Genomic DNA, 19454 nt, shown 5'->3' on the forward strand with positions numbered 1-19454 from the left:
ATTCTCCTTATCTTGTCTCTCTAAGCTTTCGAGCGTAATCAGTGCGCTTAAAGATTAAATCCTCGCATAATTTTAAAGTAGGGAAGCCCGAGGGATTCAAGAGAAGCGTCGGCACGGACCTCTGTATATTACTATTTTACCCGATTGGAAGGCCCCCTAGCTCTAAAGTGATCGCTCTATGGAGTGACTAAGACTCACGAAACGACCTCGGCTTGAGCTGTTACTCGTCGTTAATACCCGCTTTGCATTCCGACACAAAAACGCCCGAGAGTGCCAATTTGGGCTTGATTAGTTGCTATAACGTTTGAACACCTACTCAGACACTGTTCCGGATTCGGTTTTAGAGGATGTAATCACGTAATTCTTTAGTATAAAAAAACTTTGAAAATCTTGGTATACCACCGTTCAACTTGCCAGACCATCTCTAAAAAGAATCTACTGCCGAATCTTTTGATAAGTTAGCCCGGCACATATTTTTAATTCTTAAGAAATTTAACCGACTGTAGGTGCTTGGACAGAGATTTGAAGTAAAATATAAAAGTAAATTCGCAAGCAATAACCGATAGCCACTGTTTGAGAAAAAACTTATACAATAAAAAGCTGTCGCGTGACTCGAAGCTGGGAGAAGAGAGATCTGTATCAAATAGCGAAAATCCCTTTCTCAACTGTCTGTGCTCGGTAAACACAAGAAAAAAAATACATTGTAACCTAAACACGTAAGAGCTTTTACTTGCAATACACATAGGATCATTTGCAGTGACCATTTCTTTAACTCATGAATTACCCTATAATCGCAGCCTTCAAAATAAGCCGCTCCTTGACCTTAGAAGAACCCACAGTAAACTCAGACGGGCTTCTGTGGTTTGTAAGGCCATAGTAATAAAGTCCAGTCATTGATTTTTCACGAAATTAAATGGTATCATACAATTATTTTTATTTTCTTTACCTGAAGCGAAAACTTATTATTTTAAAAAAATCTTGGAAATTTTTTTTTTAAAACAGAATCGTGTTTCATAAGCTTCATCTATGTCGCTGATTTTATCACTGTTAAAATACGATCTTATTATATCGTTCTTTTTTCAAATAAACGGAGAGCATTTATAAAATCAAAAATAAAACTTACTAATAACTTTTTATTTTTAATACAACAATGCACCACATTATAATCTTACGTAACGCAAAAAAAATAAAAATATCAATACATAAATTACTTTAATTAAGTATAATTTTACTTACATGTAAATGATACAAGAATGTAATTTCGCCTATCCTTAAGTACACTATGGAATCTGAGTTGCTAAGTTATACTGGGTGATGAGCTGTCTTTCACATACTTTCTGGCTTCTTAGCTAGCATTTTCATATCAAATTAAATGTTGCTACTAAATTTCAAGTATCTAAGTCCTATGGTTCCTAAGATATCATGATGAGTCAGTACAAAGGTGGGAATGTCTTTTCTTCTTTTCAGCTGATAGACGCCCACTGCAAGGCATAGGTCTTGTCCAAAGTTCGCTACAATGATCCGTCTTACGCTGCTCGCATCCAGCGACTTAAACTATATCGTTCGTTCACCCATGTTGCATCTACAGGCTTGCGTCAGATTTTTAGAGATTTTTAATGTTAAGAAGTAATAATTGATAACATTTATAGTACAAATATACATACAAATAGAAAGAAATATTGTAAAAAGTAAATAGTCTCCACTGGATTAGTTTTTAGTTGAGATTCACCATAACATATTTCATTGCCATAACACAGAGATATTTATGAAATGTAATGAATGAAAAAAACTATTGTTCAAGAACATTATTTAAGAAGGTTGTGCATTCTTGCAACGAGAGCATTACAGTTATATATTATTATTTAAGTTAATGACTTATCAAATGCTTTTATAAACGTATTTATATAGAAACAACGATATCGTATTAAAAAAAAATGTTACCGGAGAACCGGAGTCTGTAGATATAAAAGCTTTTAAGGCAGGTACCCTGTACTAAAATCTATTTTTCTTTTTTAGAAATAACGAATAACTTACGGCGTAAAAACATTTTTTTTAAAAATTTTTATCACATATTACATTTTTAAAATAAAACACGCTTTATTTTTATACAGGATGGTTGGCTACGTGTGTTAAATGGGCTCAATTAATGCATGATACAACCTATTTAAATATCAATGGTTTAAAAAATTACAAATAACGTTGTAAGAAAAGGTGTTTTCAAAATTGGAGTTACCGCATATTAAAACTTAATATTGTTTACTTTCTGTCCCTGCAGACGAACTGCCAGAAGTTGTCGCATTCCAATAAAAAAAAATAATGTATGAGCATGTATAAGCGCAGGACGTCCGCCATCAAGACAGACTTTGTACAACCAGAACTCATTGGTCTGACGCAATTCAATAAGAATCAATAGGAATATCAATATGAATAGGAATATGAATAAAAAAAATGAATATGAATAGAAATATCAATAGGAATAGGAATCAATAGGATAAATAAATAATGTAACATATTTTTTACGTCAAAGCGAAAGGATTAAACTCGTGCCGAATCCACTTTCGTTTTGCCCCCTTTGACAATCAAATTGCCCCCTTTTGGGGCCTACATTGGAAATCACTGTTTTAGAGTGATCACTTTATACAATGTCTTTGGAAATAGTTGAAAAAGCTTTAAAAAATTTTGCTACCAAATGAGCTATTTTTAATCACCCTTTTAAATTAAAAGTTATTTTTAGCTTTTTAATAAATCACATGTTTTTGTTATATAATATGTAACTTACATAATAAAAGAAATATCAGGCCTATAAATGTTATAAATCTTTGTATAAAAAGGTACAACGATGGTTAAAAGAATTCATTTTAGTTGATTTATAACTGCATTCAACGAACAGAAGTGACCAATCGGTCTATTATCACCTTTACGTCATTTACCTAAGATTTATTTTCGAATCATGCAACTTTTGCGTACAATTGACTGTTGTCATTTTATATTACTTGAAGATCTAGGTTAATAAAAAAGAAAATGATGAACTGTCAATAGACTCGATGTAAGTAAACAAACATTTGTGTAAATCGAAAATATAAAATTTACTTTTTTTTTAAATATACAACTTGCCAGTATCGTTATTAAAAATTTATATTTTATATGTATTAGAAATTGTTCTTCTATTCCCTCTACTCCAATGACTGCGTGCGGTAATAAACCAAAAACTGACATAGTCATCTCAAACGAAAACGCTCTTTATGTCGTCATTAGAGAAGACAATTTAGCATACACGCCGAGACTTTTTGCAATCAGCCTTCTATGAAAATATAATGGAGCCGGTGTACACAGTACTAATCATCCAACTATGTGAGACATATAAAAGCCGACCGATTCACTCGCCTTATCAAATTGTAACCGTCTACGTTTCCATACAGACGCGAGTGGCCGGTAAAAAAATGTACACCACGATTTGTTTCTGTTTAGTTGTGGCCTGCACTTTCGCGCTACCCAATCCTGAAGTACGGGACGGGTTGAACTCTATAGAGCCTAATGTAGAATCCTCTGCAAGGGTTTTGGGAAGAGACTGTTCCGGTGGAATCTTCAGCCCTACATGTTTGAAAATCGAAGCAATTTCTGTTCTCGAGAAACTCAGTTCAAAGGAAGAAGTTCAACTACTACCAGGAGTGAGTGTGGTGAAGGAAGAAAATAAAGAGAATGCTAGTAAAGCTGAAGAATTTGCAGCGGAGCTTGCGAGGTCGTTGCCCTCTAAGCCTGATGAGCGGTTGGATAAGTACTTATTGTACAGACTTGGAAATTACCTGGACACGCATTCGGTGAAACTGAGGCTTTTGGACGATGGCACGACTGAAGAAGCCAGGGCTTTGATGGGAGAAGCAAGGGGTAAGGGCGGACTTGGCGGAGGCAAGAAAGGTGGAATGGGTGGTCTGCTTGCTGCCGCACTGATGATGAAAGGTTAGTACTATAGACCATTATTACTTTTTCACTAGGCACGGCATTATTTGCCAGTTAACATTGGCCACATAAAATTTTATAATACATATATAGAAACATATATAAGATAGTCTCTAATAATAAATCACAGAAATATAAAGGTTTAGTATCAGTATCAGTAATCACAGTTATATAATATTAGGATTTATAACAAAACCCAATTTTTATTTTCAATGCAATGTCAACAAATTAATTACATATTATAAAAAGGGAAAAAATAAAAATGCATACGTTACAAATATTGTGACAGGTTCAGCTACATAGATGTCAGGAATAGTTAGGTACAAAACATCAGTCGAATGAATTCAATCTAAGGGTAAAAATTATATAAGTTTATCACTAAAGGCATTTGGTTTAGACTATTCCAACTACTAAGCACAAGGGGCTGCCTTGAGCCCTCAGGTATACTAATTTATATCAGATAGGTGAATTTATATTTGCTTTATTACGTTCTTAATGCAAAATAAACGACGCTCTTCGTTTATCTTTCAAAAATTGTTTTTAAATTGAAAAATAAGATGAATATAACCAATACTATATTATATAATTATTTATAATTGCAAATATATATAGAAAAACCGATATCTAATTAATAAAAAATCGATAACATTACAATGGTTTGATAATTTATTACAGTATTTTAAAAATAAACTCCAGGTATATACTCTAATAAAAATATATATCTTTGGCATGTATGTATGTACATAAGGTAAACAATATCTTGTGCCTATAAATTACGTCATTGAAATTTAAAAGGTAAATCCTTAAATTTTGAAAAACTGAGGATAATGTGTACTTCTTATACGAACGACTTATCATTTAAAGTTAAACTTAAAACGTATTAATTTTAAACGTATTAAACGTATAGTAGAGATTTGGAATGAATTACTTTACTACTGTTTTAAAAATATTGTGAAAATTATCACAAAAATAAGGATCAGGATCCGATTGGAACATCAAGGCAAAAATTTCAGAACAGATTCCAGTTTCTGTCAAATTTGATAAAAATGTGATCACTGTAAATAATCTAAGTGAATGTTTTAATGGATATAGTCTTAATATGAAAATATCTCTATGACACTGAGAAGCGGTAGATTTTCTTTCTTAAAGAGAAATATCTAAACTGAATTTTCAAAATACTATTTTATTTTAAATCAGTCTAGTATAAACACACCATTAATTTTAAAGCAAAGATACGCGCAAAAGAAATATATATCGAAACAGTAATAGGTAAGGATTTAGGATACATATGAACCAGAAAAAATAAAATCAATGCTTTTATATTATATTAAAATTTGGGAACAAAACATAATAATTATCTCAGGTAAAATATTGAAGTGACTTTAATAATGTTATTCGATAATGCATGCGATGTAATACAGCCAGGTGAGGTTACCCCTAGTAAAGTAATGTAAAAATTTCGTCCAACAGTCAAAAAGTATAAATGCCAAAAATGCAACAGTGTAGATATATCACATATAAGGTAGAAAAAAAAATACATTAATTAAATATTTATAAATACGTATACAATATATATAAACTAACATTGTTTATTACAAATAATACTGAACACATATAATTCAAATATAATAAGTAATAATATTACAAAAATATATTCTAGTGAATCAGGTAAACAGCTTCATTTTTTATTTCAAATCAAAGATATAGATCTGTCTATGTAAGATAAATATAGAACTATATAAGTTTATACTTAAAAAGGTACTAACATTTTTTTTAAATATTGTAACAGTTATAATATCATAAATGGGAATCAGTTAACACGATAAGACCGCTCAACGTGCTATATTTTTATTGTTTATTACATGTGATTCTTTTGTGTGTTCATTATTGTGTGATATAGAAAAAATAATTTTAATGGTCTTACTAAACGTCTAAAATGATTCCATGATTATTAGACGTACATGGTCTCTTGTAATTACTGCACATAAAGAGAAAACGTGCCGTGTACTCTATTTACCAGGGCTGCCAAGAAAATTAGGTGCATGTGGTTATGGTGTAGCCCAGCGATAGAGAACTAACACTTCCGATCGTGGGTACGAATCCTGTGATGCAATATTATATAATTCTTTAAAATTACTAATCGTGGTTATTATGGTATACCCACCGATAGATATCTATGAGGGATGCTTATGCCGTTCTGTGGGCATCTATCGGCTGAAAAAGAGACAGTTAAAGGATAAGCTAGGCTTCAGGCAACATAACTATCAAAAGCTCCTCGCTGATTGCCATAAGCTCCAACAGCATGCTAGAATACTACCAATGAAGATTCGACCCGCTTCTTTGAATTGAAAGGTCTAAGCTAAGGCTCTATCGAGAAGCTCTTCAGCTTATTTACCGAAAAAAGCAGCTCAAAGTCAGCTTCAGGCTGACAAAAAGCGATTAAATATTACCAAAAAAACCTTCTGGTACACATTGGTTAAACCGCCCAACAAACATTAATTACAATGTTGTATATATAAATAATTAGCCTATCAATTTTTCATTTGAACGAAGCTATATAAATTAAAAAAGTAAAATTTGAAACATCGAATGTGAATTGAACTTAAATAGACTTGTCCGTTTTACATTTACGATCTTCTTTTTTTAAATCATCATATTTATTGAGAAAAATAATAATAAAAAAATAAAATGAATTAAATCTACTACTACCTAAATATATATTTTTATTAAATTTGTCGAGTCATAAATAACTTTATTTACAGTAAAATATAGTACAACGTACATTATAGCGCATTAAAAAGACATACAACGTTACTCGTTAATAATAACGTTGGAATTGGAGCATTAAAATTATAGAGAAATAAAAATGTCATTCGATTTTACTCACAGGTAGTGTAGTCGGTTGACGGTAGGCTGTGGTTATTTAACCACAAAGCTACGTACCGCTATTAGCATTTAACGATTGTACTACTGTACCGCTATTAGCAATAGCACGATGCGTTATTGTTGTCATTTTTTATAAATTTAATATTTGTAACAATGACATAAAGATTTGTGACAGTACAATAGTAACAATAGACGAAACGTACTTACGTACGAAAACTCGCTATTTTATCAATGTTTATAAACCGTGGAGGAAAATATAAGAGATTATACGAAGTTAAGAATACGTATCCTTTGCTTCACAAAAAGGGTTCATAGAGAGGTCTAAGATGAAGCTGGTGAGCTTATACTTCAAGAATAACACAATCATCACCATTATCATCATCCTTTCATCTGTAACACGACATATACTGAATATATACTATGCCTATAGATTTTTAATATAACCGATTGCACGCGGTCTGCATCCGGCGTCTTCTGGCAAACTTACTAAAGGTGATTGTTTACCTTGCGGGTGGAAGTCCTTCGCTGTGCTTGTCGGACTATGGTCTCCAATTTAGAACAACTAGTGAGACTCCATTTCAACTTACCATTCCCTGGGTTTTGTCGGAAACTTTCGTTCGTCTATGAATCTCTTCGTTGTTGATTCGATCTCAAAGAGAAATCCTGAGCATAGCCCTATACATGACTTGTTGAGCGATTGTTATCAAATCAATAAGTCCAGAAAAATAATTACAAAGTAATAATAGTAGACGGGAGTTTATTAAAGGTATTCTAACTGTATAAAATTCTGATGTGTTTAAAAATATATATCTTTCCGTGACACACATTGATAGAACTTCTTTTTTTATATCGATCGTGATTCTATTATTAAATAAAATCGATTAATTGGTTTAAAAGATTTTAGTTATTTTTTAATTAAATATGTAGCTTTCGGAAAGCGAAAACCGAGATAAAATGAGATCAGCGCGATTCTCGCGTGACGCCTGAAGAAACGAAGATTAAAAACTTTATATATAACTTTCTGTTACCGTCACTATGTCTATTTGTAATTTTTATTTAATTATTAATTTCGGAAAACTTATTAATAGATTAATAATAAAGAGAGATTATTAATATGGAAAGGCCATTAAAAAGTTTTCACGGATATGCATAATTATATTATATAATCTTCACGTGTCAAACATCAAAGAAAACAAAAAGAAAATCAGAATTAGAATCAAGAGTTTACAAATGATAAAAATAAAAATAAATGATTGACAATATATATGAAATATATTAAAGGTTTATTCGGCGTCTGAAATTTAAAAAATTCATCTATATTTTAGTTTATAAATAATGTTAACAAAAAGGACTAAATCTATAAAAAGTCAGTTAATTAATATCATAAGTTTATCAGTTAAAACAGCCTTCCATATTTTTAGATAAAACTTTAAAAGTGATATAACACGAAATAAATTTTTTTTTGATTTAAATATGGAACATGAAAAAATATTTTCAGATCAACTGTTGTGCCATCTTAATAGAAAGTTGAAATTAATAGTAATTATTAAAAATTATTTTATTATGGATATGTGCACATATTGTGAACGAATTTTTTCTGATCACATTTCTTCTGTTTCACAGTCAGAAACTTATCTTTGAATGAATGGATTGCTTTGGATACTGCGCTAATTTTTTTTTATTTGCACAATTAGACGTGCATTACATTCACTTGATAGAGATTGTACAATAAATTAATAACGAAGCGAAATACAAATAAATCCATCTACTGCATTATGGCTACAGAATATAAAATACCAAAAATAAAATAAATATTAATCGAAAAATATTTCATAACATCACGTACACTATGAAAGTTTTTGAAATACAACTTCAAAAAGTGATGTTACTAACTTAAATCGAAATTTTTTGAATACAATTTTCAATCAAATAACAATTCATCTTATAAGGATTAAGCTAATTATAGTCTGTAAAGTTAATAATTAGAACAAATTAATTACTTTTAATTCTGACACTTAGTTATAAAGTAGATTTTTTTTTATTTGTCAGCTATTAATATCACATTATTTATTATTTCTGAATTCATTGGTTTGGCTATATTCTAATGTTGATGCGTGCTGTTAGCCGTTTTGGCTTTTACAGCTTCATTGGTTTGTGGATAGGATGTACCATACATTAATTGACTACATCGTCATTGTCGTCGTCTTTTCAGCATATAGGCGCCAATTGCAAAGCATCGATCTCTCACATAGATATCTATGGGGGTTATACGATAATTGACATGCTTGGCAAGCTGGCGATCGTAGTGTGGTATTATAGTACGCAGAGGACGTCGCTGCCCATTAATGCACAAAGTGTGAATTAAGATTGTATCACGTGAATCGGAACCCCGCAAACTATGATCACAAGTCTCAGTCCTCCACCGCTGGGCTATTACTGCTCTACTATGAATGTACTTCGGGTATACAAATAACATTTAATGATTAAATAGTACTTTCCTACTATCTTACTCTTTAAAGAGCTTTAGTAAGTGGGTGAAAAATGGAACATTAATTTATTTGCATGAAATACTTTAGGTAATTATACAAAGCATGAGGAGATCTTATTCATTTAAGCTCTCTCTTACTAAAGTAAGAGAGAGCTTACCTAAAAGAGAAGATTCTTGTTGCTAAGCCTTCCGCCTTTGGTTTATTAACGAAGAAGGCATGGTCCCGTTGATCAGGGAATAATTTGGTCATATTTTCAAAAATCCGAGATTAAATGATTACAATAAATATGCGGTCGTTGGAATCGAAAGGTTCTTGAGTGGCGACCATGGGCCGATAGACCCCCGGTAGGTGGACCAACGATATAGTTAAGGTCGCGGGAATTCGCTAGACCGGACTTCGTCACAATCTTTGAAGAAGAATAACTGTACGTTATTCAAAGTACTTCTTATTGCTCGTTACGATACAAGTATTTGTTACGAGCTATCCACAAATTAAGCAGAACTGCATATCAGCTAAACCATGAAACATATATAATCATGTATAAATTATTTAAAAACATGCATGTTTACAAATATTTTCAACCATACTTTAAAAGGATTACATTTTAGAAGTTACACGGCCTCGTTTTAATATTGAGAGTCCGATTTGCGATACTAATGGTTATAGTACTAAAACACACTAGAAAATAATTTTTTATAATAATCTCGTCGTAGACTCAGTAGGCCAATCCAATCTGATCCTGAGGAGACCTGGGTTAAAGCTCTCGGGAAATAAGGAAGCCGGCAGACCGTTCCATACTCGGTAAACCATAGACTTGTTACGCCTCCAAAGAAATTCTACAGTAAATGTGTAGTTGTGGGCCGACTTTTTGCTCGTCACATAGAAAAACTGGGGTGGTAGGATAAGGTCGTGAAGTTCTGCAGTACATTCACCAGAATGAATCCTGTATATAAGTATATTTACATTTATATAGAACACGTGGACTCGTTGCTTTTCTCTATTAAAAATATTTGCAAACCTTTATATCTATGAAGATATTTATAATATATTGGACACTTACGAAACAACGACATAGAATAAAGACAATATTAGAAAAATAAAAATTGCTTACGATCCTTGTGAAAAAGAGATAATAAAGTTCATAAGAATTAATGTAAAATAATAAATTATACCAACGAAAGGAGCTTAAAAATAACGAGAACCTATAAATATAGCATTTCCTTTAATGAATATCCTATTACTAGCCATAAAGGGTAACAATATAAAAGAAAAATTTTATAGAATGTGAATGAATTTGTAATTTTTTGTCTAATACGTCATTATAAAATGTACTTAACATTATTATGTATAATATATAAAAACGAAAAAAACTAAAATATAGCTGGTATTCTAAATTACATATTACTGAATAAACGTCGATAGATATTGGCAAAATTTAATTAATTTAAATTAAATTTTTTGTTATCAAAAGCTCATGAACTTCAGATTAGGTCTGACTGTCTAATACCTATTTGTATTTATTTATTGAAAAACCAACATCGAACAAAAGTCTTAGTGATTAAAAAACCCAAATCAAGTGACCATTTATAAGTTTTCACATAAATGCTGTAATATGTTGCCCGGCGCAATGGCAAGTTGAAGTTTCAGTATCGTTCAAATAGGGCTCACAAAACTTGGTCGATGAAGCCTTAAGATTCTGGAGGGGTGATCACTAACAACCAAACGTAGCATAGAACGACCACCCACGTTGTGGACAGACGATCCTGTAATGGTCGTCGGTGGACCCTGAATGCAGGCTTCATCCAAGCGGTACTGGAAATCTGTGAATCAGGCTTATCATTGGACGTACTACAGCTAAAATAATTATGATGATGAATAAAAAATAAATACAAATTTTGTATACAAACGTAATAATACATTTATATACTGGAATTCATACAAATTTATTGTATTATTATACCATCGTCACAGATTTAAGTCAAACCATTTCACGTGTTAAAGAAATCTACACCGAATTGTTAACAAAATATGCGTGAAGGTTTCTGCTCACATTATGTAAAAATTTTATCTGATTTTGGATGAAATATATTGTTTCAATGGTCTCTTTCTACAAAACGTAGTGTAGTAAAATAATATGATTGAACAATTTCGTCAGATTTTATTTTATAATAACAGAGTGCAATAATCTATATGTAAATAAAATTAAATCTAATTTTTTCTTCACAGGTACACTACTCTCGATCGGTCTTGGAGGACTTGCACTATTAGCCGGAAAAGCACTCATGACTGCTTTGATGTCGCTTCTCCTGTCTGCTATAGTCGGACTCAAGTCACTGTCTGGCGGTCAGAAGTCAACGACGTATGAAATTGTGTCAAAGCCTGTTTATAGTCACTCACACTCTCACTCAACCGCCCACGAAGATGTCGGAGGCTACGGACACTCTGGATATGGAAGAAATCTAAAAGTAAGGAGACGCTAAAGCGAAAAGAAAAATGACGAAGAATACGTGCTTTTCACCATGTGATTGTTCGAAATTTAATTATTTATTTTTTTTAATTTTAGAATGTCAATTTTGGTATACATTACATAATAATTTATTGAATACCATTCCTAATCCTTATAATGGGTACAAAAGTGAATATTGCATTTTTAATTATTAATTTTATTCTTAATAATTTATTGATAATATTTATTTGTTAGCGTAAGTGTTGCCACCGTTTTCATTTATTTATTTTTGCTTATAATAAAAATACTATTTAAAATGTATAATTATCATATATTTCATATAAGCTTATTATTTATTTAATAAATAATGTGTTATTTTTTTATGTAAACATATATTATAGATAAGTTATATAGTTATCAAATATTTACCAATGTAATGTTTAATATTTATTTAAGAATTTATCTAATAATGTATAATTAAACATATATAATATATGCGGTATGTGAATATGTGATATTTTTTAAATATTTTATTTAATTGTATTTATATTTATTTGCACCAAAAATGAATAAAATTTTTAAAATAAAACATTCTTTATTTTCAAATACCCATAATTTTAAAAATGCCGTTAGCGGTTTGAAATGTTATTACTGTGTCTGTCTTGTTTTAACAGATAATTGTATGTTACAAAATTATCATGTCCTTATTAAAGTTAAAGATGATATTATATTAGAATACCGTCAAACAAAAAACATACAAACATTAATTCTTTGGAATAGGATTCGCTAAGCAATTTCAGAAAGTCAAGACATTCATATAACGTAAATTTAAATATGTAGTTCTACAAAAACTACCGCCTGATCCCGTTCGGAATGTTGATTCTGTCGAGAAGAACTTGCCAAGAAACTCGATACTGACACATTAAACGCTAATTTTCCAATTTTTTCCTTTAATATATTGTCTATTTCTGTCGTGAACATCAGCGTGATACTAATATCAGGCATTGTTATCTCCTATATAATCTTTACAATATGCTTTATACATGATTCTTATACTAAAAAAGCTTCCTAGATTTTATTACAGAAGGATATACCGTGATCCAAGGATGAATCATCTTTGTGTAAACGAAAATTTGTTTTTTTTTTACTCTTGTAACCTTACAATATCATTTTTATTTATTAATTCATTGTAGTTTTGATCACTGTAAAATTGCCGGCGACTACGGGGTCGCGGCTTCTATGCGCTGGTTAGAACTTGGCTTATTAGCTGAACCAATTGTGTATTGGTTGAAGACCGGGACAGATGACATAACCTTGGAAAGTTTGTTACATACTATATTCGACAAACTTTCCAAAAAAAGGGTCCCAATCCTCGGTAATGAGGGATATGTCGCAAGGAGGATTTAATTCGTCACAAACAGTTCTTTTTCTTATTCTTTTCAGCCCACAGACGCCCCCTGCAAGGCATAGGCTTACCCTAAAAATATCTAAGGAGAGATATACCATAATCCCTACGCTTAACAGAAGGGTTGGCTAACTACTACCTATCCTCTAGAAACTTATTTCAACCCTATATAATTAATGCACAAAGTGTAAAGTATAAAAGATTGTGTATCGAAAATCAAACCCGCGACCTATGATCGCAAGTATCAGTCCTCTACCGCTGGGCTACCACTGCTACATAAATAATACATTTAGCGGTATTTCTCTATTATTACACCTATGTGGGCAACTGTGTACGTATGTATAAATCCATTGGAATGTTTTAGAATATAATATCAAATTTGAAACACTAATTTGTATAACAAGCCGTGTTATTATTTCCAATTTTAAAATTAAGGTTTTGATTTTTTTTAAGTTTTGTTTTTAAAATTGTTCAACTACTAGGAACATTTATGTGAAAACAAACAGCGGATTGAGTTTGATATTGGCTTGTTATATTAGTAATTACGTCACTACGATAATAGCGTTGAACGGTATGAAGTATATTGGGGCATACGCTACATACATAAAGTTTTTTTAACTGTGAACTATAATGTTACACGAAATTTTCGTTTTACCTGTAGTAAATCTACTCTTTTAATTTTGAAATAAAACAAACGATGAACAAAACGCTCACTTTCTTTGTCTGACCAACCACTCCGCTGGTTGTGGTTATTTATTTTTATCAAACTAGCAGTGAAAGTTAAACTGCTTGATAATTTCAGTACCAAAGAAAATACAAAGTCCATTATAATATTTCAGATGGCTTTATATTAACATATTTATCTAACGATTAATCTTATCTATACTTTGTTTTTTTATATATTAAAAACCATTCACATGTCCTATTATATTAAAAAAAAAATTTTGTACTACCAGAAGTTACTGTCTTGTAACTTTTTACGTGGTGATCGAAATAATGTTTTAAAGGTAGCAAGCTTTTAGCTAAGAAGCAGTAATAGAGTAAGTAGCAATCGGGTTTTCAAATGCTGCAGCAAAATAAAATGTACAGCAGACAGGCTTTGGCCTAGACGCGTACTTCTAGTAATATTAAAAAAAAAGTTGCAGAGAGTGTGAGAGAGAATTAACATCGAAGCTCTACATCTGCAACACCTAGACGTCGAAAAATATTATACAACGCCTTCTTCGAACCCCCATATCAAAGCCTTGACGGCGGATTCGGCCTAATCTGTAAGATATACCTCTTGAACTATTCCTTATAATAATGGGTGGGAATCTCTACCCTGTTAAAACAACAGTATACGAAAGCGTGGTAGCGCAATGGGGGAGGAATACGTTTGTAGGTCGCAGGTTCGATTTCCGATCTTCAGTCTTACGTGTAATTTTCTCATTGTATATTACATTGCCACAACTCACAAACAAGTTTCCAGAGAATAGCACTCTACCAACGCCGGCTCGCCTGCCAAGCGTGGCGATTATGATATATCCATCTATAAACAAAAGTACCGTTTTAGCCATTGAGAGTCCAACATAAATCTTTCGTTGTCCCCTCAAAGGTTATCCCATGTCAGATTTTGCTACGAGATAAATAAAATGAAAGAAAAATTAAGGTATACGTGCTTCTAAGTATTTAATTTCTTAAAATTGATTTATTCAACCTTGAAACACTTTACAGAACTCTAATTGGTCGACAAGACTTTTTAATTAGTTTTATTTTTTACTCTACTCTGTTTCGCAAGGTGTTATAGTTGTGGAGAAGAAGTAGGAAGAAACTCCACTTACTAGAAAAATTCTACTGGGGGTGTTAAGGTAAACATTGCTAAGTAGATCTGAACAATCAAATCTGTTCTCTGCTATACTCAAATTAAATGCAGGTTATATTTCTACGCAGACAAACGGGTAAAGGATGTAACTAATCATTATTGAGTGTATGACAACTATTGCAGCTTAAGCTATTAAAACACATCACGTATATTTTAACCTTTACCTTTTAACAACAGTTATATACCGTTATAATAGTTACTGAAATCTATTAGGCATAATCACACATCACTTTATGTTGATTCAATGATCGCAGGTAAATTTGACACATTTATATCTTACTGCGTCTTAATTATAAATAATCAGTTGTAAACATCGTTTACGTTTATTGTTATGATTTTTGATACACAACATTATTATCACTATTTTTTGGTGCACAAATAGTATTATGGTGACTTAAATTTGTCCACGGAAAATTATGGATTTTAAATATAACTATCTGCCACAAACACTCAATAACTAAACTTGGTATTTATTTATCGATATCAAAAGAACCTTATAAAAGATGAATGAGATCGATAAAGTCGTTCTAAACTTATGACGTAACCAAGGGAAATAGTGAGTCATTTTTACATATGTTAATAATACGATTGTGTCATCCTAAATTGGAATAGGTTTTCTTTACTGTCTTATATTAAAATCGTAGTAATTTTATCTTAATTTCTAAGTAAATTCCTTTTTCGGGAGAAAAAATTAATAACAACTGATCAAGTTATTAACAGTTTTTTTCTCTTTACACATTTGTAATGGCGGACTTAATTTTGTATAGGTACTCTACCAGTTAACCCAAGGTGGTGCAGAGATTACAATATAGAAGTATGTTAATGTTTAAAAAACTATTAAATTGCATAATACTATACGCTATATGTCAGTACTAGCCCAGCAGTGGAGGTCTAAATTCTTATTGAGAAGAGAGAGGATACAATCTTATATACTTCAAAGTTTGTGCATTAATTATAAAGAATTGCCACAGCTCGTAATCAGGTTTTTTGAGATTCGACAGCTGCATTCGCTGCCTACTTAAATACCACACTGCGGTCGCCAACCCGCTTGCCAAGCGTGGCGATTACGGTATATCCTCCCATATATATCTCTGAGGAAGGATTATCTATTTTCTAATATATAATATTTCAATAACTACTATAAAAACTAATATATAAAATTTACAACGAGACGTAGTCACTTACGATAGATCTCATAAGGAGCCTTATTCCAGAGAGCAATAAAAAGAGCTATGCTCAATGTTTCACTGCGAGAAAGAATCATACATGAGCAGTTCCGTTAAATATAATCATGGTCACCGACGTAATTTGAAGAATTGTTTATCTATACACTAGTTGTTAGACGGGACATAGGTAGGCTCTTCACTAAATGGATCGGTGGCAGTCGTTGAATGCGGGCAGCGTAAGACCTGTCATGGTGGCGATTTTGAGGAAGTCTTGTAGTTGGCGGATATTGACTGAAAAGAAGAAGGAGATACTACGTAATTCAAAGTCAGAAAGAAGTTACAAAGATTTTTTCGATAATATGTCGTAAATCTCTTTTTTAAACCAACAACAGTTAGCTGAATCTTTAATTCTGGATGGAAGTTTATTTCAAGGCATAATGAACAGGAAAAGAAGAATAAAGTCAGGTCTCCACTGTATCGATCTTACTTCCATAATCGTTGTTAATTAAGCTATCTGTTACTAATCTGTTGTAAGAGTTTGTTACGAAAAGCGTAACATTTCTCATTACGTATTTTCCATTACAAAATATTAAGTAGCCTAAAATCGATTACGTTCGTCAATATTTGAATAAACGATTCGATAATCGAGAAATGTAACATTAATTAAATATTAGTAACACTTTCATGAAGCGAAATTATTTAAGAGAAATTCGATTTTTTCATTACAGATATTTAATGCTTAATTTTCTCTGCCACGGTACTGGCGGCCGACAATAGACCGATGGTGGATTGCTCTTTTTTACAATCCATCGGCAGTTGTTCGATTTTTACACTTAACTCGAGGTATAAAATAAATTCAGTCAATTGAGATTGTATCAGTTCACTTCAATCGTCAACAGGAATGCGTCAAAACTTTTATAAATTTTAATCGAAGTGAAGTGACAAGTGTCATAATGTTCAACAGTGCGTTTATAGCTTTCGCCTTTGTGCTACTGTGTAGTGTGTGTCGTTCTACTGGCTCCATCGACGGAACACGGTCCAACGAAATACTTCAAGACCAAGCAAACACTACAGATAGAGCCGGAAGGTCTTTGAATAAAGAATGCAACAGCAGTTTAAGCGCTAAATGTTTGAAGATACATGTACTCTCATTCTTGGAGGATTTAAGCTCACGTGAGGAACTCAATCTCTTGCCGGGATTGAGTATCGTGAAAGAGAATCACACATCGAATACGAGTCCAGAGGAAATGGCAGCGGAACTCTCCAGACAGTTCCCGGGGAAACCGGAAGAGAAGCTCAACAGGTTCCTTATATACCGTCTACAGGATTACTTGGATGGGCATTCGCTGAGATACAAGTTGCTAGATCCGCAGACGTCGAAGGAGGCGTTGGAAATGGCGAAAGGAGATAAAGAATCAGTAGGCAGGAAGAGTGGTGGAGGTGGAGGATTTGGTGGTGGTAAAGGAGGCGGTGGAGGCGCCCTGATCGCCGCCGCGCTGATGATGAAGGGTGAGCAAACTCTTCAATTATTATTAATATTAACAACTGTACTAACTTTGAACTAAACACAGGCTCTTGCTTAACACTTAACCGGTAACTTTTATCATAAAACTATAAAAGTAACCGATAATATGTTTTAAATTACAAGAAAAAAAAATTAAAAATTTCAAAACTTTTTTGGCTTTAGTTTTCTTAAGTTATGAGAGTTATTATAAAGCCAGTTCATAAGCTAGGCTAGGATGCAAACTTATATAATTCACACTTTATTCCTTAATTATATAGAATAACCAGTGCTTACAAACAAGTTTGCAGAGAATGGATAGCAGCGTCTTTTGCCTACCCTAATACCATTCTGCGATCGGCAACCTCCTTGCAAAGCAAGGCGGTTGTGGTATATCCCCCATAAATAACTGCCTATGCCTTCCTATGATCGGCTATGAGCTGAAACCAACAACGACGACTACTTATGAATTTTTAATTCATTTTGAATTGAACAAATAACTCTATTTATTTTTACTGACTAACGGTGTAAGAATCATTTCTAGTGGAAACATTGTTAATTTTCTTTAAGACTAAAACGTTAAGACTAAAACTGTCAGTGTATTATCATATTTATTAGTCACTATGTCTATCTACCAGTCACATATAAATTATTAATTTTTGTCTTAAAAATCTGCACTTTCTTTTTATTACGTAAAAAAACGTATGATATATGTTTCGTCAACGCGTGTGCAAAAATATTTAATAAAAAAATTACATATTCCTGCATACAAGTATTTTACGTCTTTAAGTTGTTTATTAATAACCATTTGTAAAATTCTTATAACTAGCGCATTTAACACAATTATTGTTACAGGTGCATTGGCAGCGGCTGCGTTGGGCGCGTTGGCTTTATTGGCGGGAAAAGCTTTAATGACAGCTCTAATGTCACTTCTTTTATCGGCGCTGGTTGGAATGAAAGGACACGGCGGTCATAAGTCCACCACATATGAAATCATCACTAAACCAGAGGTCTCCCATCATCACTCGCACAGTCATGAAGAACATCACGAACATGAGCACGGCCACCACGGAGGATACCGTAGGGCCTATGATGCCGACTATAGCAGCTATATGCCGTACGACAATGCAAGCTAAATACCAAATCATTTATTATTTATAATTATACTTGTAATTAAGTTATTTATTCTATTTAATCTTCATTGTTTTTAAAAATAATTTTAAGTTTTTTTAATCTTAAGTGGATTAGTATACGCATAAATACGTCCGCAATACATTACGATGCTTTTTAATTTATAGTGTGTAAATAACTTATTAGTAAAATAAGGAATATATTAAATGATTATAACATTGATTTAAATTCATTTTCAAACATTTATATGTTTTATTGCAAACAAAAAATTGTATTCTATATTTCAATTATCTTATAATTATTCTTTAATATCATTTTATTTTTCTTCTTTCATATTAGTTATTTGATTTATGTAATATTTTTAAAATCAGCACGTAACTATCTTACTTATGCCCACCGCATATATTATTTATTTGAATGTTGTATATATTCTGTATTATTTAAACATTGCAAAATACTCGTATGTATATTTCTGTGATCTATTAAAATTTTGTTATATGTATCATAAATTTTTAAAAAAGATTAAATGTGTATAAATAAAGTATTTCACATTTTCGTTTTAATTATATTAAAGAAATTCTTGTTAATTTTTTGAACCTTGTCATAAATAAA

The 19454-nt window shown here is 31.9% G+C and overlaps 2 protein-coding genes across 2 annotated transcripts; both read left to right on the top strand.

The window, feature by feature from the left end:
• Positions 1 to 3440: 3440 nt before the first annotated feature.
• Osi16 (DUF1676 domain-containing protein Osi16) lies at positions 3441 to 11812 on the top strand. Its single transcript, XM_068769610.1, has 2 exons — positions 3441 to 3957; positions 11559 to 11812. Exons 1-2 carry the CDS (start codon positions 3441 to 3443, stop codon positions 11810 to 11812), a joined length of 771 nt encoding a protein of 256 aa, XP_068625711.1.
• Positions 11813 to 17163: 5351 nt separating this feature from the next.
• LOC137925838 (uncharacterized) lies at positions 17164 to 18847 on the top strand. The gene is made up of 2 exons (XM_068769299.1): positions 17164 to 17719; positions 18567 to 18847. Exons 1-2 carry the CDS (start codon positions 17164 to 17166, stop codon positions 18845 to 18847), a joined length of 837 nt encoding a protein of 278 aa, XP_068625400.1.
• The last annotated feature ends 607 nt before the right edge of the window (positions 18848 to 19454 follow it).

This window comes from Battus philenor, unplaced genomic scaffold (assembly GCF_028537555.1).
Source record: "Battus philenor isolate CCGP_79_NKW_IND1 unplaced genomic scaffold, ilBatPhil1.0.hap1 SCAF_28, whole genome shotgun sequence".
In the NCBI taxonomy this organism is placed as follows: Eukaryota; Metazoa; Arthropoda; class Insecta; order Lepidoptera; family Papilionidae; genus Battus; species Battus philenor.